The following is a 13,501-nucleotide window of genomic DNA, read 5'->3' on the forward strand; positions in this document are numbered from 1 at the left end:
TAATGACCCTAACTTTATATCCATCATGAGACACAATACATTGGTCCCAGTATTCTTATTCTGCTGACTGGAATATCCCTGAGCAGATGAAAATATTTTTGCTGGTAGGTAGGGAAAAGAAATTTGAATGGTCTTCTCCATCTTGTAGACCCAGTGCCACCTTTCCTGCTATTCTGGAAGGCCTTTAGCCCTTGGGAGCAGTTTTTAAAGAGAGCTAGAGATAGAAAGTGAGGACAAAATCGGATATCACTACCTCCTGTGGATTCAATCCAGTTGATTAAAAACCTTCTATGGATTCAATCCAGCAAAATTAATCACCTCCAACAGAGACTTAATTGGAAAAAGGTGAAACTAGAGCAGTGGCTTACCAAATACAACAGGGACTTACTTGCATGAGGGAATATTCTAGATTTATAAAAGCTTTTAAACTTGTAATATGCTTCCATATTTTGCCAGTGTGCCAGTTAACTGCTCCTGAGCACATATGGTTGTTGTTGCTGCTGCTGCTGTTACTGTTGCGTGCCTTCAAGTCACTTCAAATTTGAAGTGATTATGATGAATTTTTTATGTGTTTTTCTTTCGAAGATTTCTTCAGAGTGGGTTTGCAGTTGAGATGAAATGGTGTGATTTGCCCAAGATAGGTTTGTGTGGCATAGTGAGAATTTGAACCTGCTGTCCCAGAGTCCTACTACAACACTTATTTTGCCAAACTGTGTTGGTTTCTGAGATAGAGTGATGGGAAGTATTGCTCTAGAGACTGAATATGAACCACCCTGTGTAAAGTCAGACTTTTGGGTCATCTAGCTTAGTATGGTGTGTGTTGAATGGGTGCAGTTTTCCTTTGTTGATATCCACCCTCCCCACTCTTCCCAAGTATGTTTGGAGAATGCAAGAGATTTAATATGAGACCTTGTGTATGTTTGAATTTTAACCTTTAAAAATTGCTCAGCTTTATGATACAGAACTGTCTGGTGATCCTTACACATTCTTTTATAAGGCAAGGTATACCTGTCAAGGAAGGTTTCAACATTTACTTCGTCTTACTTTAGTCACATTCTGTTTGAACTACTGCAATGCTCTCTACATGGGGTTGCCTTTGAAGATAGTTCGGAAGCTTCAACTGCTCCAGAGATCGGCAGCCAGACTACTAACTGTGGTGCCGTTCAGGGATCAGACAACTCCCATGTTATGGCAGCTCCCCAGGCTGCTGACCTGCTTCTGGGATAAGTCAAAGTGCTTGTTATTACCTATAAAGCCCTAAACAGTTCAGGCCCAGTCTATCTAGAAAACTGCATCTCCTTGTACCGACCTGCACGAGCTCTTTGATTACCCAAGGAAGCCCTACTCTCGGTCCCACTCTCATATCAAGCACGGCTGGTGGGAATGAGAGAGGGGGCCTTCTTGGTGGTGGCCCCCCATCTTTGAAATGCCCTCCCCAAGAAGATCAAAATGCCCCCTCCTCCCTCCTTACTCACTTTAAAAAGCAACTTAAAACATTTTTATCCTCTCAAGCATACGACGCGAAGGAGGAATAGAGCTTGTAACATTGTTAAACGGAACTGAATAGGAAACGGATTTGATACGCTATCTTAGCTGGCTTTTAATGGTTTAAATGTTGGTTATTTCATTATTATTATTTAAATTACTTGTTTTAACTTGTGTAATTTTTTATTGTTTGTTGTTTATATTTTTCCTAGAGAGGTGCTACTTTGAGAAATCTCTAGGTCCTACAGGATGACTGGTTACATACCAGATTTATATTAAGTTACATACCAGATTTATATTAAGTTACATACCAGATTTATATTAATTAATAACTCTAACAATCATCGAAGCACCATAATTTCCTTCCAAAAGTCAGTTAGAAATTTCAATTCTATCAAAAATATAGTTACCATAACTGATTTTTCTTTAATCAATTTATCGTGTCAGGAGCAACCAGACAGTTGTATTACATTTTTAACAAAACAAACAGACAAAACACAAGGTTTGCAAGCTTGGTAGTTGATTAAATGTCCTTTGACCAGTATCTGGCCACTGACCACCTACTGCAAGTGCCTCTGGTGTTGCCGCAAGAAGGTCCTCCATTGTGCATGTAGCAGGGCTCAGGTTGCATTGCAGTAGGTGGTCAGTGGTTTGCTCTTCTCCACACTCGCATGTCGTGGATTCCATTTTGTAGCCGCATTTCTTAAGATTGGCTCTGCATCTCGTGGTGCCAGAGCGCTGTCTGTTCAGCGCCTTCCAAGTCGCCCAGTTTTCTGTGTGCCCAGGGTGGAGTCTCTGATTTGATATCAGCCATTGATTGAGATTCTGGGTTTGAGCCTGCCACTTTTGGATTCTCGCTTGCTGGGGTGTTCCAGTGAGTGTCTCTGTAGATCTTAGAAAACTATTTCTTGATTTAAGTCATTGACGTGCTGGCTGATACCCAAACAAGGGATGAGCTGGAAATGTCACTGCCTTGGTCCTTTCACTATTGGCTGCTACTTCCTGGCGGATGTCAGGTGGTACAATACTGGCTAGACAGTGTAATTTCTCCAGTGGTGTAGGGTGCAGACACTCCGTGATAATGCGGCATGTCTCATTAAGAGCCACATCCATTGTTTTAGCATGGTGAGATGTGTTCCACACTGGGCATGCGTATTCAGCAGCAGAGTAGCATAGCGCAAGGGCAGATGTCTTCACTGTGTCTGGTTGTGATCCTCAGGTTGTGCCAGTCAGCTTTCGTATGATATTGTTTCTAGCACCCACTTTTTGCTTGATATTCAGGCAGTGCTTCTTGTAGGTCAGAGCATGGTCCAGAGTGACTCTCAGATTATTTGGGTGTGCTGCAATGCTCCAGTGGGATTCCTTCCCAGGTGATTCTCAGAGCTCGGGATGCTTGTCTGTTCTGAAGGTGAAAAGCACATGTCTGCATTTTAGATGGATTAGGGATCAGCTGGTTTTTCCTGTAGTAGGCGGTAAGGGCACCTAGAGCTTCAGAGAGCTTCTGTTCTACCATCTCAAAGCTCCCTGCTTGAGCAGTAATGTCACGACCATCAGCATAGATGAAGATCTGACAGGATGCAGTGCAGTTGTTCATCAGTTCCAGCAGCCAGCGCCTTGCTTTTGGACCAAAGTTCTTGATTTTTTCCATCCGTAGATCATCCAGGCCAGCTGCTTTGCCATTTTTACATTTATTGAGAGCCATGTCCAATTCAGTAGATGTAAAGGGTTCATGAAGGTTGTTGTTCTCAATCTCTGGTTGTCTGGCTATTGGTTTCTTTCCTACTTTGGTGGCAAAGTTGGGTTTCCCATTCGTCAAGAGTTGGTGTGCTATCTGATCTGCCTTTATGTTGGCATGGGTATTAGTTTGTGAGGGGTCATTGCTCAACTGTCTTAGCAGCCTCCATGCCTTCTGGCTGCTCCTGCCCATGTCGACCTCTGTGATCAGCTTGATCCACTGTTCTTTCTTGGCTTCAGAGATGGAGGACACAATGCTCTCCGCTGCCTGAAGGGTTTGCTCACTAAATGGGTTTTTGTTGTGGAGCCTGTAATAGTTTTCCAACAAGGCAGCTGTTTCAGGAGTAATGCCCTGAAGGTAGTTGGTTCTGCAGCCGCTCGGTATAGAGGCCCATGAGCAGGTTTTCACTATTTCAATAAAGTGCTCATATTCCTCAGGAATTGGCGCGACCGATATGATCATGTCAACTAACATGTCTGAGAATTTAGTCCAATCTTTCTTTCTGAAGTTAAATCTTTGTTTAAATCGAGCTTCCTAAGGCCTTATGGTTGGGAACAGTTGGCATACTATAGGTCAGTGTTGTGTGTTTGGGCTTGGTGGTCCCACTGATTTAGTGCATTGCTGTACAATGCTGTCGCTCACAAATAAGAGGTCTGAGTTATATCCTCGGTGCCATCTCCCGCTGTTGTAGGATGGTGGGAGCTTACTATCATGAATGAGTGATAGTTTGTGCAGTTCAGAATGAGTGATAGTTTAATCAAAATAGGCAGTGTCAAACCCATTTTCATGGAGGGCCACATCATCCTTCTGGTTGCCTTCAAAGGGCTGTTGAATTCATGGATGGAGACTCTGTGGATACAGAGGACCAACTCTCTCTCTCTCTCTCTCTCTCTCTCTCTCTCTATATATATATATAATGGTCAGTGCTCTTTAATTTGTACCCAGCTTTTTACTGAAAACTACTCCCATCACTTTTGATTATCCTCCATGCAGACTGGGGATAATGGGAATTGTAGCCTAATAACACTTGTTGCTCTGAGGCTGGGGAAAGGTTAAAAGATATTTCAAAGTCAGACATCCTATCCATAAGACATGTATTTAAATTAAAAGCCCACTATCCTGACTAAACAGAACAAACTGCAGCTTCCCGGATATTGCTGTATCACAACTCCCATCAACTCTAGTCAGGAAGAATGCAGGAGTTGTAGTCCAGCATCTGAGATGGGGGGGGGGGGGGGAGAGAGATAAAATGACATGTGGACTGAATTTGGCCCTTGGGCTCTCACACATGAGCACTAGCTAATTACATTTTAATTATTAATCTTCTTGTAGCTGTTGTCACATACTGAAATGCCATGTTTCACCACATAATACTTGCAATTTTTATCCCTTTTTTCTGGGTGAAAAAAAATCTATGTGGCTTAACTTGGCTACTGGTTGAGTGAAGCATTGTAGCTGGAATAACATTTGGGGGGCCAAAAAAGGGTGTGTGTGACTATTACATGGTGACTATTACACGGTGAAATTTGTTTATCTTCCATGGCTTTTTTCTATTGCAGTGGTTCTGGTCATGCTTCTTAGGCAGGTTGGTGGTGCTTGGGGATAGCTCCTTCTCAAAAAAATTAGCTGTTATGTGACATCCCACAAGGGTCCATTGTATCCACAATGCTTTTTAACATTTACATGAAACCTCTGGGAGAGCTCATCCGGGGGCATGGGGCGGGGTGCTATCAGTGTGCTCAAAACACCCAAATATATTTCTCCGTGCCTTCAAAAACAGCTATAGCTCAGGATAGCATGTCTCCTATGAATGAATGCCTAGTGGAGGTAATAGACTGGATGAAGAAAAACAAATTGAAACTGTATCCAGACAGAGGTGCTTGCCATTCAGGGTCCTAACCTGGGGATGGAGGTGTGTCATCCAGTTCTGGATGGCATTATACTCCCCCTGAAAGAACATGTAAAGAATTTGGGAGTACTCCTGGATCTGTCTATCCAGATGTCAGCCCAGATAGATATGACAATCCGGAGTACTTTCTACCAGCTTCGGCTGATATGCCAGCTGCACCTCTTCCTAGAATTGGAAGACCTAAAGTTAATAGTGCATTCACTGGTTACCTCAAGGTTGGACTTCTGCAATTTGTTTTACACTGGGCTATCTCTGTCTCACGTTCAGAAACTGCCATTAGTTCAAAACACAGCAGCCAGACAATGTATTTATTTATTTGCTTTATTTATACCCACAAAACAAACGTCCCTTGGTGTTTCTTGCTAGTGACCAGAGAATTTCTGTCTTATCTGAACTGACCTTCAGTCTGTTCTCCCTCATCCAGCCTATAGTTTCTATCAGACATTGGCTTGGAAGTAAAACATCTTTCACTTTAGATTGAAAGGATAGATTTGAGTATTGTTATTGTACTGTCCAGAGCTGCATCATGTGTCTACCTGAGGAAAGGTCTTGCTGTCTGCAAAAATTGTGCTTGTTCATCAAGTGACTCTTTTGGCTTGCTTGAAAAACACCTGTTTTCTTTTACAGATTTTGTTTTACTTGTTTTAGGGCAGCTTTCTCAAACTTGGTGCCCTGGGGATGTTTTGGATCACACGTGGCTACATTTCTGATCATTGGCCGTGCTGCTTTGGCCTGATGGGAGTTGAAGTCCAAAACATCTGGAATGCACCAGATGGGAATGAAGCCTTGAGATATTATGAAGCATCTCTTTTGAAGATGAAAAGCCAAATAAAAGTGCTAAGTGTTACTAATACCAGTCCATAAGGCACAGTTGGGATGTCTTGCCCTCTGGGATGGGAAAGCTACTATTTGGGTGATTTCTCATTTTTAATTCTAGGAACACTAAAAAGCCATATGTGATCTGGTTGAGTAGCTTATCCTTGCCTGTTGTGTAATTTGGGAGGTGTTTGTATATTTTATAATGTATCTAGCGTAGTAACTGTTTCAGGGTTGATTCTGGTAGCCACAGTCAGTTGTCTGACTGCTGATTACTTTGCATCATTTTTGGCTGTCCTGTTTTCTTTGGAGTTCTTTTGAGAACTACTCTTCTTGAAGCACAAGTGTGGTAAACCCACTGGAATTTTCCCCTGGGTCCATAGTGCCCACTTCTCCTAATTGGTTCTGAAGAAAGTCTGGAAACTATTGCGAGCTCCTCCTCCTCCTCCAGCATGCTCTAGTCCTTACACAAGATGTTTACAGGCCCTGTCAGATCCCTACATGAGGGAATCTAATCTGCCTGCTGTTCCCCTTCTGAAGAACAGCACATCAAAGAAATGGCAGCCTGTTTGATGTGTCTGCTTGCCTCAGAGAATGCCGGTAATGGATTAGCAGCAGCTGGAGGAGGGGACTGCTGGCCTTCAACCACTGCTTACAATCTGATCTCTTGGGGATCTTTGTGTGTGTCATCTTTTGTGGCAGCTTGATCAGGGTGACAGAGTCTTGGATAATACTGCTTGCCATATCCAGATTTAGACTACTGCCACTTTTCTTACAGCTCACCTGTCAGATTGTAACATTCCTATAGTATGCCCTGATTTATTTGTGAAGAACTTTATTAGGAGTTTAAGGAAGTGCCCACTGTGTCATAGACATTCCTGTGTGATTAGAGGGGCCCTGTGCTGTTTACGGTAAAGGGTGAAGGAGTACAACTACTGGAAAGCAGTACAGTCACTTGCAAAATAAGGCCTTTAGGCATCCTTCATTTTCAGAATGGAAGTGCACAAAAAAGAGCAGGGAGCATCAATCCACAGAGAGTACTAGGAGCTTCTTTGTTACAGTTGGATAGAAAGCTGGGCTTATGGTTCTTGCTAGATATCCCGTAATTAAACAGGGATATGTTTTGCAGGGCCTATAACATGAAAGGTTTTCAACAGGGGCACACATAGTTTAAAACATTCTGAAAAGACAGACTTTTCTCTGGTTTTCTGACTTGCACCCCCATTTTAGAATGACATTGATTATTATACTTTTATAGGTATAATAATACTTTTATAGAGGTGACTTGAGCAAGCCTATGGTTTCCCAACAGCATTCACAGGGATCCTGGCAGGATGTTTTTCAAGTTTCTACTTGATGTTTCCTGTAATAACTTCCAGTTTACTACTGGGTTGAACTGGGTTCTTTTTTCTGGAGCCTAGAGTTGTGGGATGTATCATTCCCCCCCATGGGCAGAGCTTATGCTGAGTGTTATTCAAAGTATCATGTTAGTGTGCTACTTCTATTCAAGTGAATGTTTACTAATCAAGTAGAACAAAGTTTATCCATTTGGAAGAAGTAGATTGTAGATGATCTCACTGGCTACCTACACCACCAAACTATAGGTAGGAGATTCATATTTGAAAGGGGAAGGGACATCCTTTTTGTGCAGAGAGGAAAAGAGGTAGAAGCTGGTGATGTGTGGTGGTGACTGTGTGGAGAAGCGATGTACAGTATCTCATTAACTGACCTCAGAATCATTGAATCATTAAGTTGGAAGAGACCTCGTGGCCATCCAGTCCAACTCCCTGCCAAGAAGCAGGAAAATCACATTCAAAGTACCCCTGACAGATGGCTATCCAGCCTCTGTTTAAAAGCCTCCAAAGAAGGAGCCTCCACTACAGTCCTGGGCAGAGAGTTCCACTACTGAACAGCTCTCATATTCAGGAGTTCTTCCAAATGTTGAGGTGGAATCTCTGTTCCTGTAGTTTGAAGCCAGGGCAGCAGAAAACAAGCTTGCTCCCTCCTCCCTATGACTTCCCCTCACTTATTTATACATGCCCCTCATCATGTTCCTTCTTAGCCTTCTCTTGTGCAGGCTAAACATGTCCAACTTTTTAAGCCACTCCTCATAGGGCTTGTTCTCCAGACCCTAGATCATTTTAGTCACCCTCCTCTGGACACATTCCAGCTTGTCAACATCTCCTTTCAATTGAGGTGCCCAGAATTGGACACAGTATACCAGGTGTGGTCTGACTAAGGCAGAATAGAGGGGTAGCATGACTTCCCTGGATCTAGACACTATACTCCTATTTATGCAGGCCAAAATCCCACTGACTTTTTTGCCACCTCATGACACTGTTGGCTGATGTTTAATTTGTCCATGAGGACTCCAAGATCTTTTTCACACATACTGCTATCGGGCCAGTAAGTCTGGAGAGGACAAAATATCTAAATGCACAAAAAATGCATTGCTATTTGTTCCTTTTGTTCCCCAGTCCCCTAAACACGTCTCTTCCCGCATTCAATTTCCTTGATCTTCGCTTCATTTCATCTTACCTTCATTGTACTTCTTTTCCTGCCTTCTTCATCCTCCTATTTTTTTTCTCATCTCCTATACTGAAATGAAAACTGGGCTGTAATTTAGATTGATAAGGCATTCTAGACTCTATATGCAACATTACTTTTGTAACTGCTTATACAAAGGGATTAAGAAGTGCACAATGAAAATTATAGAATGTCACTATGACACCCTTCAAATTTAAACTGTTGTAGCACTCAGTTTTACAAGGCTATTGCTGAGCTGTTAATAATTATTAATTATAATCAGGTCTCATGGCAGTCTCTCATTCATAGTGTTGCCATCAGCAGACTTAATGACAAAATTATTATTATCTGCCACTATATTATGTTAAGAAAACAGCAAATATTTATTATTTGTCTTGGTGTCAAAGAAAGACAGTAGGGGCCTAGTTAATCTCATTCAATTATGGTAATACTTGAAGGTATGAGGTTGATGAATTTGATAAAACAGCTCACCAAGACATTTTTTCTTGGTATCTTGGTTTTAGCCCTGCTATTGGGATTATTTGAGGCACTGATTCTGAAAAATGCATTGGATAGACAACATCAGCTCTAGTTTCTTAGGTATGGCTATTTATTTATGTATTTATTTCAAACATTTCTACTCCGCCCTTCTCAACCTGTAGGGACACTCAGGGAGGCTTACAATTGGCAATAATTCAATGCCGCATCATAAAATACATAATACAGAATAACAAATATAACAATTAACATGAACATTAATAAATAAAGATTAAAACAGTATACTTACACTCTGATTAGCTATTGCCCGTCTGGTGGCTGTTTAGTTAGCCATCTACTAATGAATACTCCGCTTAACTTATCCATATCCTCTTCCATGCCATAGTCAAACATTATCAATTGTCCTTTAACCTGATTGCCCGAAGGCCTGGTCCCACAGCCACGTTTTAACCTTTTTTTCTAAAGGTTATCATGGTTTTCTGTGGGTGAGCAGATGGTAATTGGTAGATGGTAGATGTTCTATATCTCAAAAACTAGAGCTAATGGGCATGCCTCTTTTTTAGGAATCAGCAGGTCTAACCTTTGTGTAGCAAGTGGAGTATGAGTTTGTTTGGCCTAGTGAATATGTTTCTGGGTTTGTTTAAATGAAAATTTGTTACCATTAAAACATAGGTCTTTTCTTTTAGCAAGCTGACTTGGATCACAGCAGTCTTGTCTATTCTAACTATTTGTTGTACTCTCAAATAACTTTCATAGTTTTGTATAATAATGCTACTTTGTTCTGAATTGTTTTTCTGAAGCACCACACTGAGGAAGTGGTGACTTGCATTGTTGTTGTTGACTGCAGTAAGGTTAACTTCGGTTTATGAGGACCTATGAGTAAGAGACCTCCAAGTCGTACGGTCATCAATCATCTTGTGAATTCAGAAACTTCCTTGATTGAGTCTGCCCATTTGGAATGTGGTTCTTCTCTTTTCCAACTGCCTCCTATCTTACCAAACATTATTATACTTTCTAGTGAGTCATGTCTTCTTATGATATATCCAAAGTATGATAGTCTCGGTTTAGTCATTTAAGGAAAATTCAGGTTTGTTTTTCGTTAATAACTATTTATTTGTCTTTTTAATAGTCCACAGTATCATAGGATGAGCTTGGAATACCTACTCTACTGAATTATTTGGTTGGGTAGGCTTGAGAAATCATACATAGCTATATATGTATGCGTAAGAATATAGGATTTGGGTCAGCTTGTTTTCAATGAGCCCAAGGCCAGCACAGGATTCTCTTTTAATAGGGCATGCTTACTTTTCCCTTCCCTTACAGGGAGTATGTGGAAGAACACTGTGAAGTCTCCCCCATCTGTATTTACATGCGAGATGAGGTAAGTCAACAAACCTTGTTCTCTGCCATCCCCCTTCATCTGCCACTGAAAATAACAAGATATACCCTGCACAGCTTTCCATCCTGGAAAATGTGTTCCTTCTCTGGGCTCACTGAAAAAGGGAAATGGAAGAGCTTTGGTCTCTTCAAAGCTAGATGTGTTTGTGTGGGGAAGAAAAAACGTCTCTGTGGAACATAATCATGGGTCGTTCAGCGCAAGCCTCTAAGCCCATAAAACATTCTCAATGGCCTGTTTGTCTGTTTCTTCAAGTCCTTTTAAAGCGCAAGAGTCACAACAGTGGTTTCATTTTAATAAATATTTGCTTTTTCTATGTTTTGATCTCTGCAGCACTTTTGTTTTTGTTTAATACTTTTATATGTCAGCATTTTAGAGTCACCCCCTCCTCCTGCACACAAATAAATGTCAACCTTCCCATGTTTTTCCTGCTGGATTTGCACAGTTTACTTGTTTTGTCAGAGTTGGAGATTTGTGGACCTCTGGATGTGTTTGAGCTGCAACTCTCATCAGCTGTAATCATCAGAGCAGTGACAAGGGATGATGAAACTTACAGACGAACATCTCAATGAATCATATAATAATAATAATAATAATAATAATAATAATAATAATTTATATCCCATCCCATCTCCCCAAGGAGACTCAGGGCAGTTCATAGAATCATAGAGTTGTAAGAGACCAAAGATCATCCAGCCCACTCCTATTCTCTGCCATGCAGGAACATATGATCAAAGCACTCCTGATAGATGACCATGCAGCCTCTGTTTAAAAATCTCCAGAGAAGGAAACTACCATGCTTCAAGGAATCAGCACATTGCACTGTTGAACAGCTCTTAACCATCAGTAATTTTTTTCCTAATGTTTAAGTCGAATCTGTTTTCCTGCAATTTGAATCCCATACCCAGCTTCCCCAGCCATTCCTCATAAGGCTTGGCTTACAAACCTTGGTTGTTTTGGTTGCCCTTCTCTGTACAAATTCCAACCCATTGATATCCTTCTTGAATCTTGGTGCCCAGAATTGGACATAGTTCTATTCCAAGTGAGGTCTGATTAGGACTATCAGATTTTATTAGCAGAATTGATTAGGACTATGACTTCCCTCGATCTAAACACTATATTCCTATTTAAGCTGCCTGGAATCTCATTGGCTTTTTAATTGCCACATTACAGTGTTGACTCATGTTCAGCTTTTGGTCTACTAAGACTCCAAGATCCCTTTTAATTGTACTGTTGTTGGGCCAGGTGTCACCCATCCTATATCTGCACATTTCATTTTTATTGCCTAAGTGCAGTCCCATACATTTTTCTCTGTTGAAATCATTTTGTTAGTTTGGACGCAGCTCTCTAATCTGTTAAAGTGATTTTAGATTCTGTCCTCTGGGGTATTAGCTATCCCTCCCAATTTGGTGTTATCTGCAGATTTGATAAGCATGCCATCTAAACCTTCATCCAAGTCATTGATAAAGATGTTGGAAAGTACTGGGGCCAGGATTGACCCCTGTGGCACCCCACTGATCACTTCTCTCCAGGATGAAGAAGAGCCATTGATGAGCACCCTTTGGGTTCAGCCAGTCAACCAGTTCTCAATGCACCTAACAGTAGCATTGTCTTGCCACATTTATTAGCTTCTTTGTGAGAATATCATGGGGGCGGGGGTTGTTAAAGTCCTTACTACAATTGAGATATGGTACATCCACAGTGTTCCCTTTATCTACTAAGCTTTTAGCTCTATCAAAGAGAGAGAGAGATAGAAGTTTAGTCTGGCATGATTTATTTTTCAGGAACCTGTGCTTGCTTTTTGTGGGTATGACATTCCTTTTTGAATGTATACAGACTGCCCCCTTAATGATTTGCTCCAGAACTTTTCCTGGTATCAATGTCAGGCTGACTGGATAGTAACTATTTGGGTCCACTATTTTCCTCTTTTTAAAGATGGGGACAACAGCTGCTGTGAGTCCCCATCAGGGTTGAGATAGAGTGGGGTAAAAATACAATACATAAATAAAATTTGCCTTCTTCCAGTTTGCTGGAATGTCTCCTGTTCTCCAGGAATTCTCAAAGAATTGGCTCTAAAATTACTTCTGCCAGTTTTTTAAATATTTATTTATTTACCTTATTTATATCCCGCCTTTCTCTGCCCCGAGGGGGAGTCAAGGCAGCTTACAATCGCACCTCTTTTGTTCAAAATTAAAACATAATAAGCACAATAAAATACATTTAAATGAAGCTTAGAAGTAATTTGTCTGGGCCTAGAGACTTGAATTCATTTATATTAGACAGGTTTTCCTGTACTGCCTCTTTGCCTATTCCGTGCTGCATTTCTCGTGGTGCATTCTCTGCTCCATCATCCCCAAGTGGATCTGCGAAGCTAGTTTAAGCTTTGTCTTCATTGATGATTAGAACATAGTCCGCCCCAAGTCTGCTATCTTGTACATCTTGGATATTTTGCAGACTTACCTTGAAGTGATGGTTCTTCTGTTCTGTGTTTCTCACAGAGGTAAAAATTAGAACCAAATGTTAAGCATATTTAAGTTTCTCCTTCTAAATTAGTCATACTTAAATTACTACTTGAATACATAAATAACCTGACCATGTGAAGCGACCACTTGTCTGACTCAGTAATTTGGGTCAAGGTCTTTCTTAGCCCTTCTGCTTGAGAATCCTGTTACAGGAGGTGCCAAGAACTGAACCTAAATAACAGTCCAACATCTAATCCTGAACTAGAGATTTTTCTTGAGATCGTGACAAGATCTTTAAAATATATAGCAGTGTTTACAATCACAGTAAGAACAATGCCTGAGAGGCAGCTCTTTAGTTCTCCTTGGTATCCCTTCTAAAAGCTGAGTAAATGAACCAAGTATATGTGTCTATCTCTATGGCAGGTAACTGGAAAAACTGCTTTGGAGAAGACAAGTCTGAAGTCACTTGGCTTGACAGGAGGCAATGCTATTATCAGGTTGGGAAAACTGCTTTGCTTTTTAGTTACATTTTCTTCTTTCTTTATTTGTCACTCAAGGAATACATTTAGCATATGTCATGGGTTGAAAGGTGCATTTTAGAAAATGTCCAGAGATACTGATAGCTTGTTTATCAACAATTGCTGCTACATCTGCTTGCTGCCACTTGTGGCACT

General features: G+C 41.0%; 1 protein-coding gene across 1 annotated transcript in view; it reads left to right on the forward strand.

Moving 5' to 3' along the window:
* The window catches only part of ASPSCR1 (ASPSCR1 tether for SLC2A4, UBX domain containing), a 76,237-nt gene that overhangs the window by 25,749 nt on the left and 36,987 nt on the right, over positions 1–13,501 (forward strand). Inside the window, exons 5-6 of the mRNA XM_060764854.2 lie at positions 10,293–10,350; positions 13,251–13,324. Of these exons, the coding sequence (XP_060620837.2) occupies positions 10,293–10,350; positions 13,251–13,324 (132 nt within the window). The remainder of the gene's footprint in view (positions 1–10,292; positions 10,351–13,250; positions 13,325–13,501) is intronic.

This window comes from Anolis sagrei, chromosome 2 (genome assembly GCF_037176765.1).
Source record: "Anolis sagrei isolate rAnoSag1 chromosome 2, rAnoSag1.mat, whole genome shotgun sequence".
Classification (NCBI taxonomy): domain Eukaryota; kingdom Metazoa; phylum Chordata; class Lepidosauria; order Squamata; family Dactyloidae; genus Anolis; species Anolis sagrei.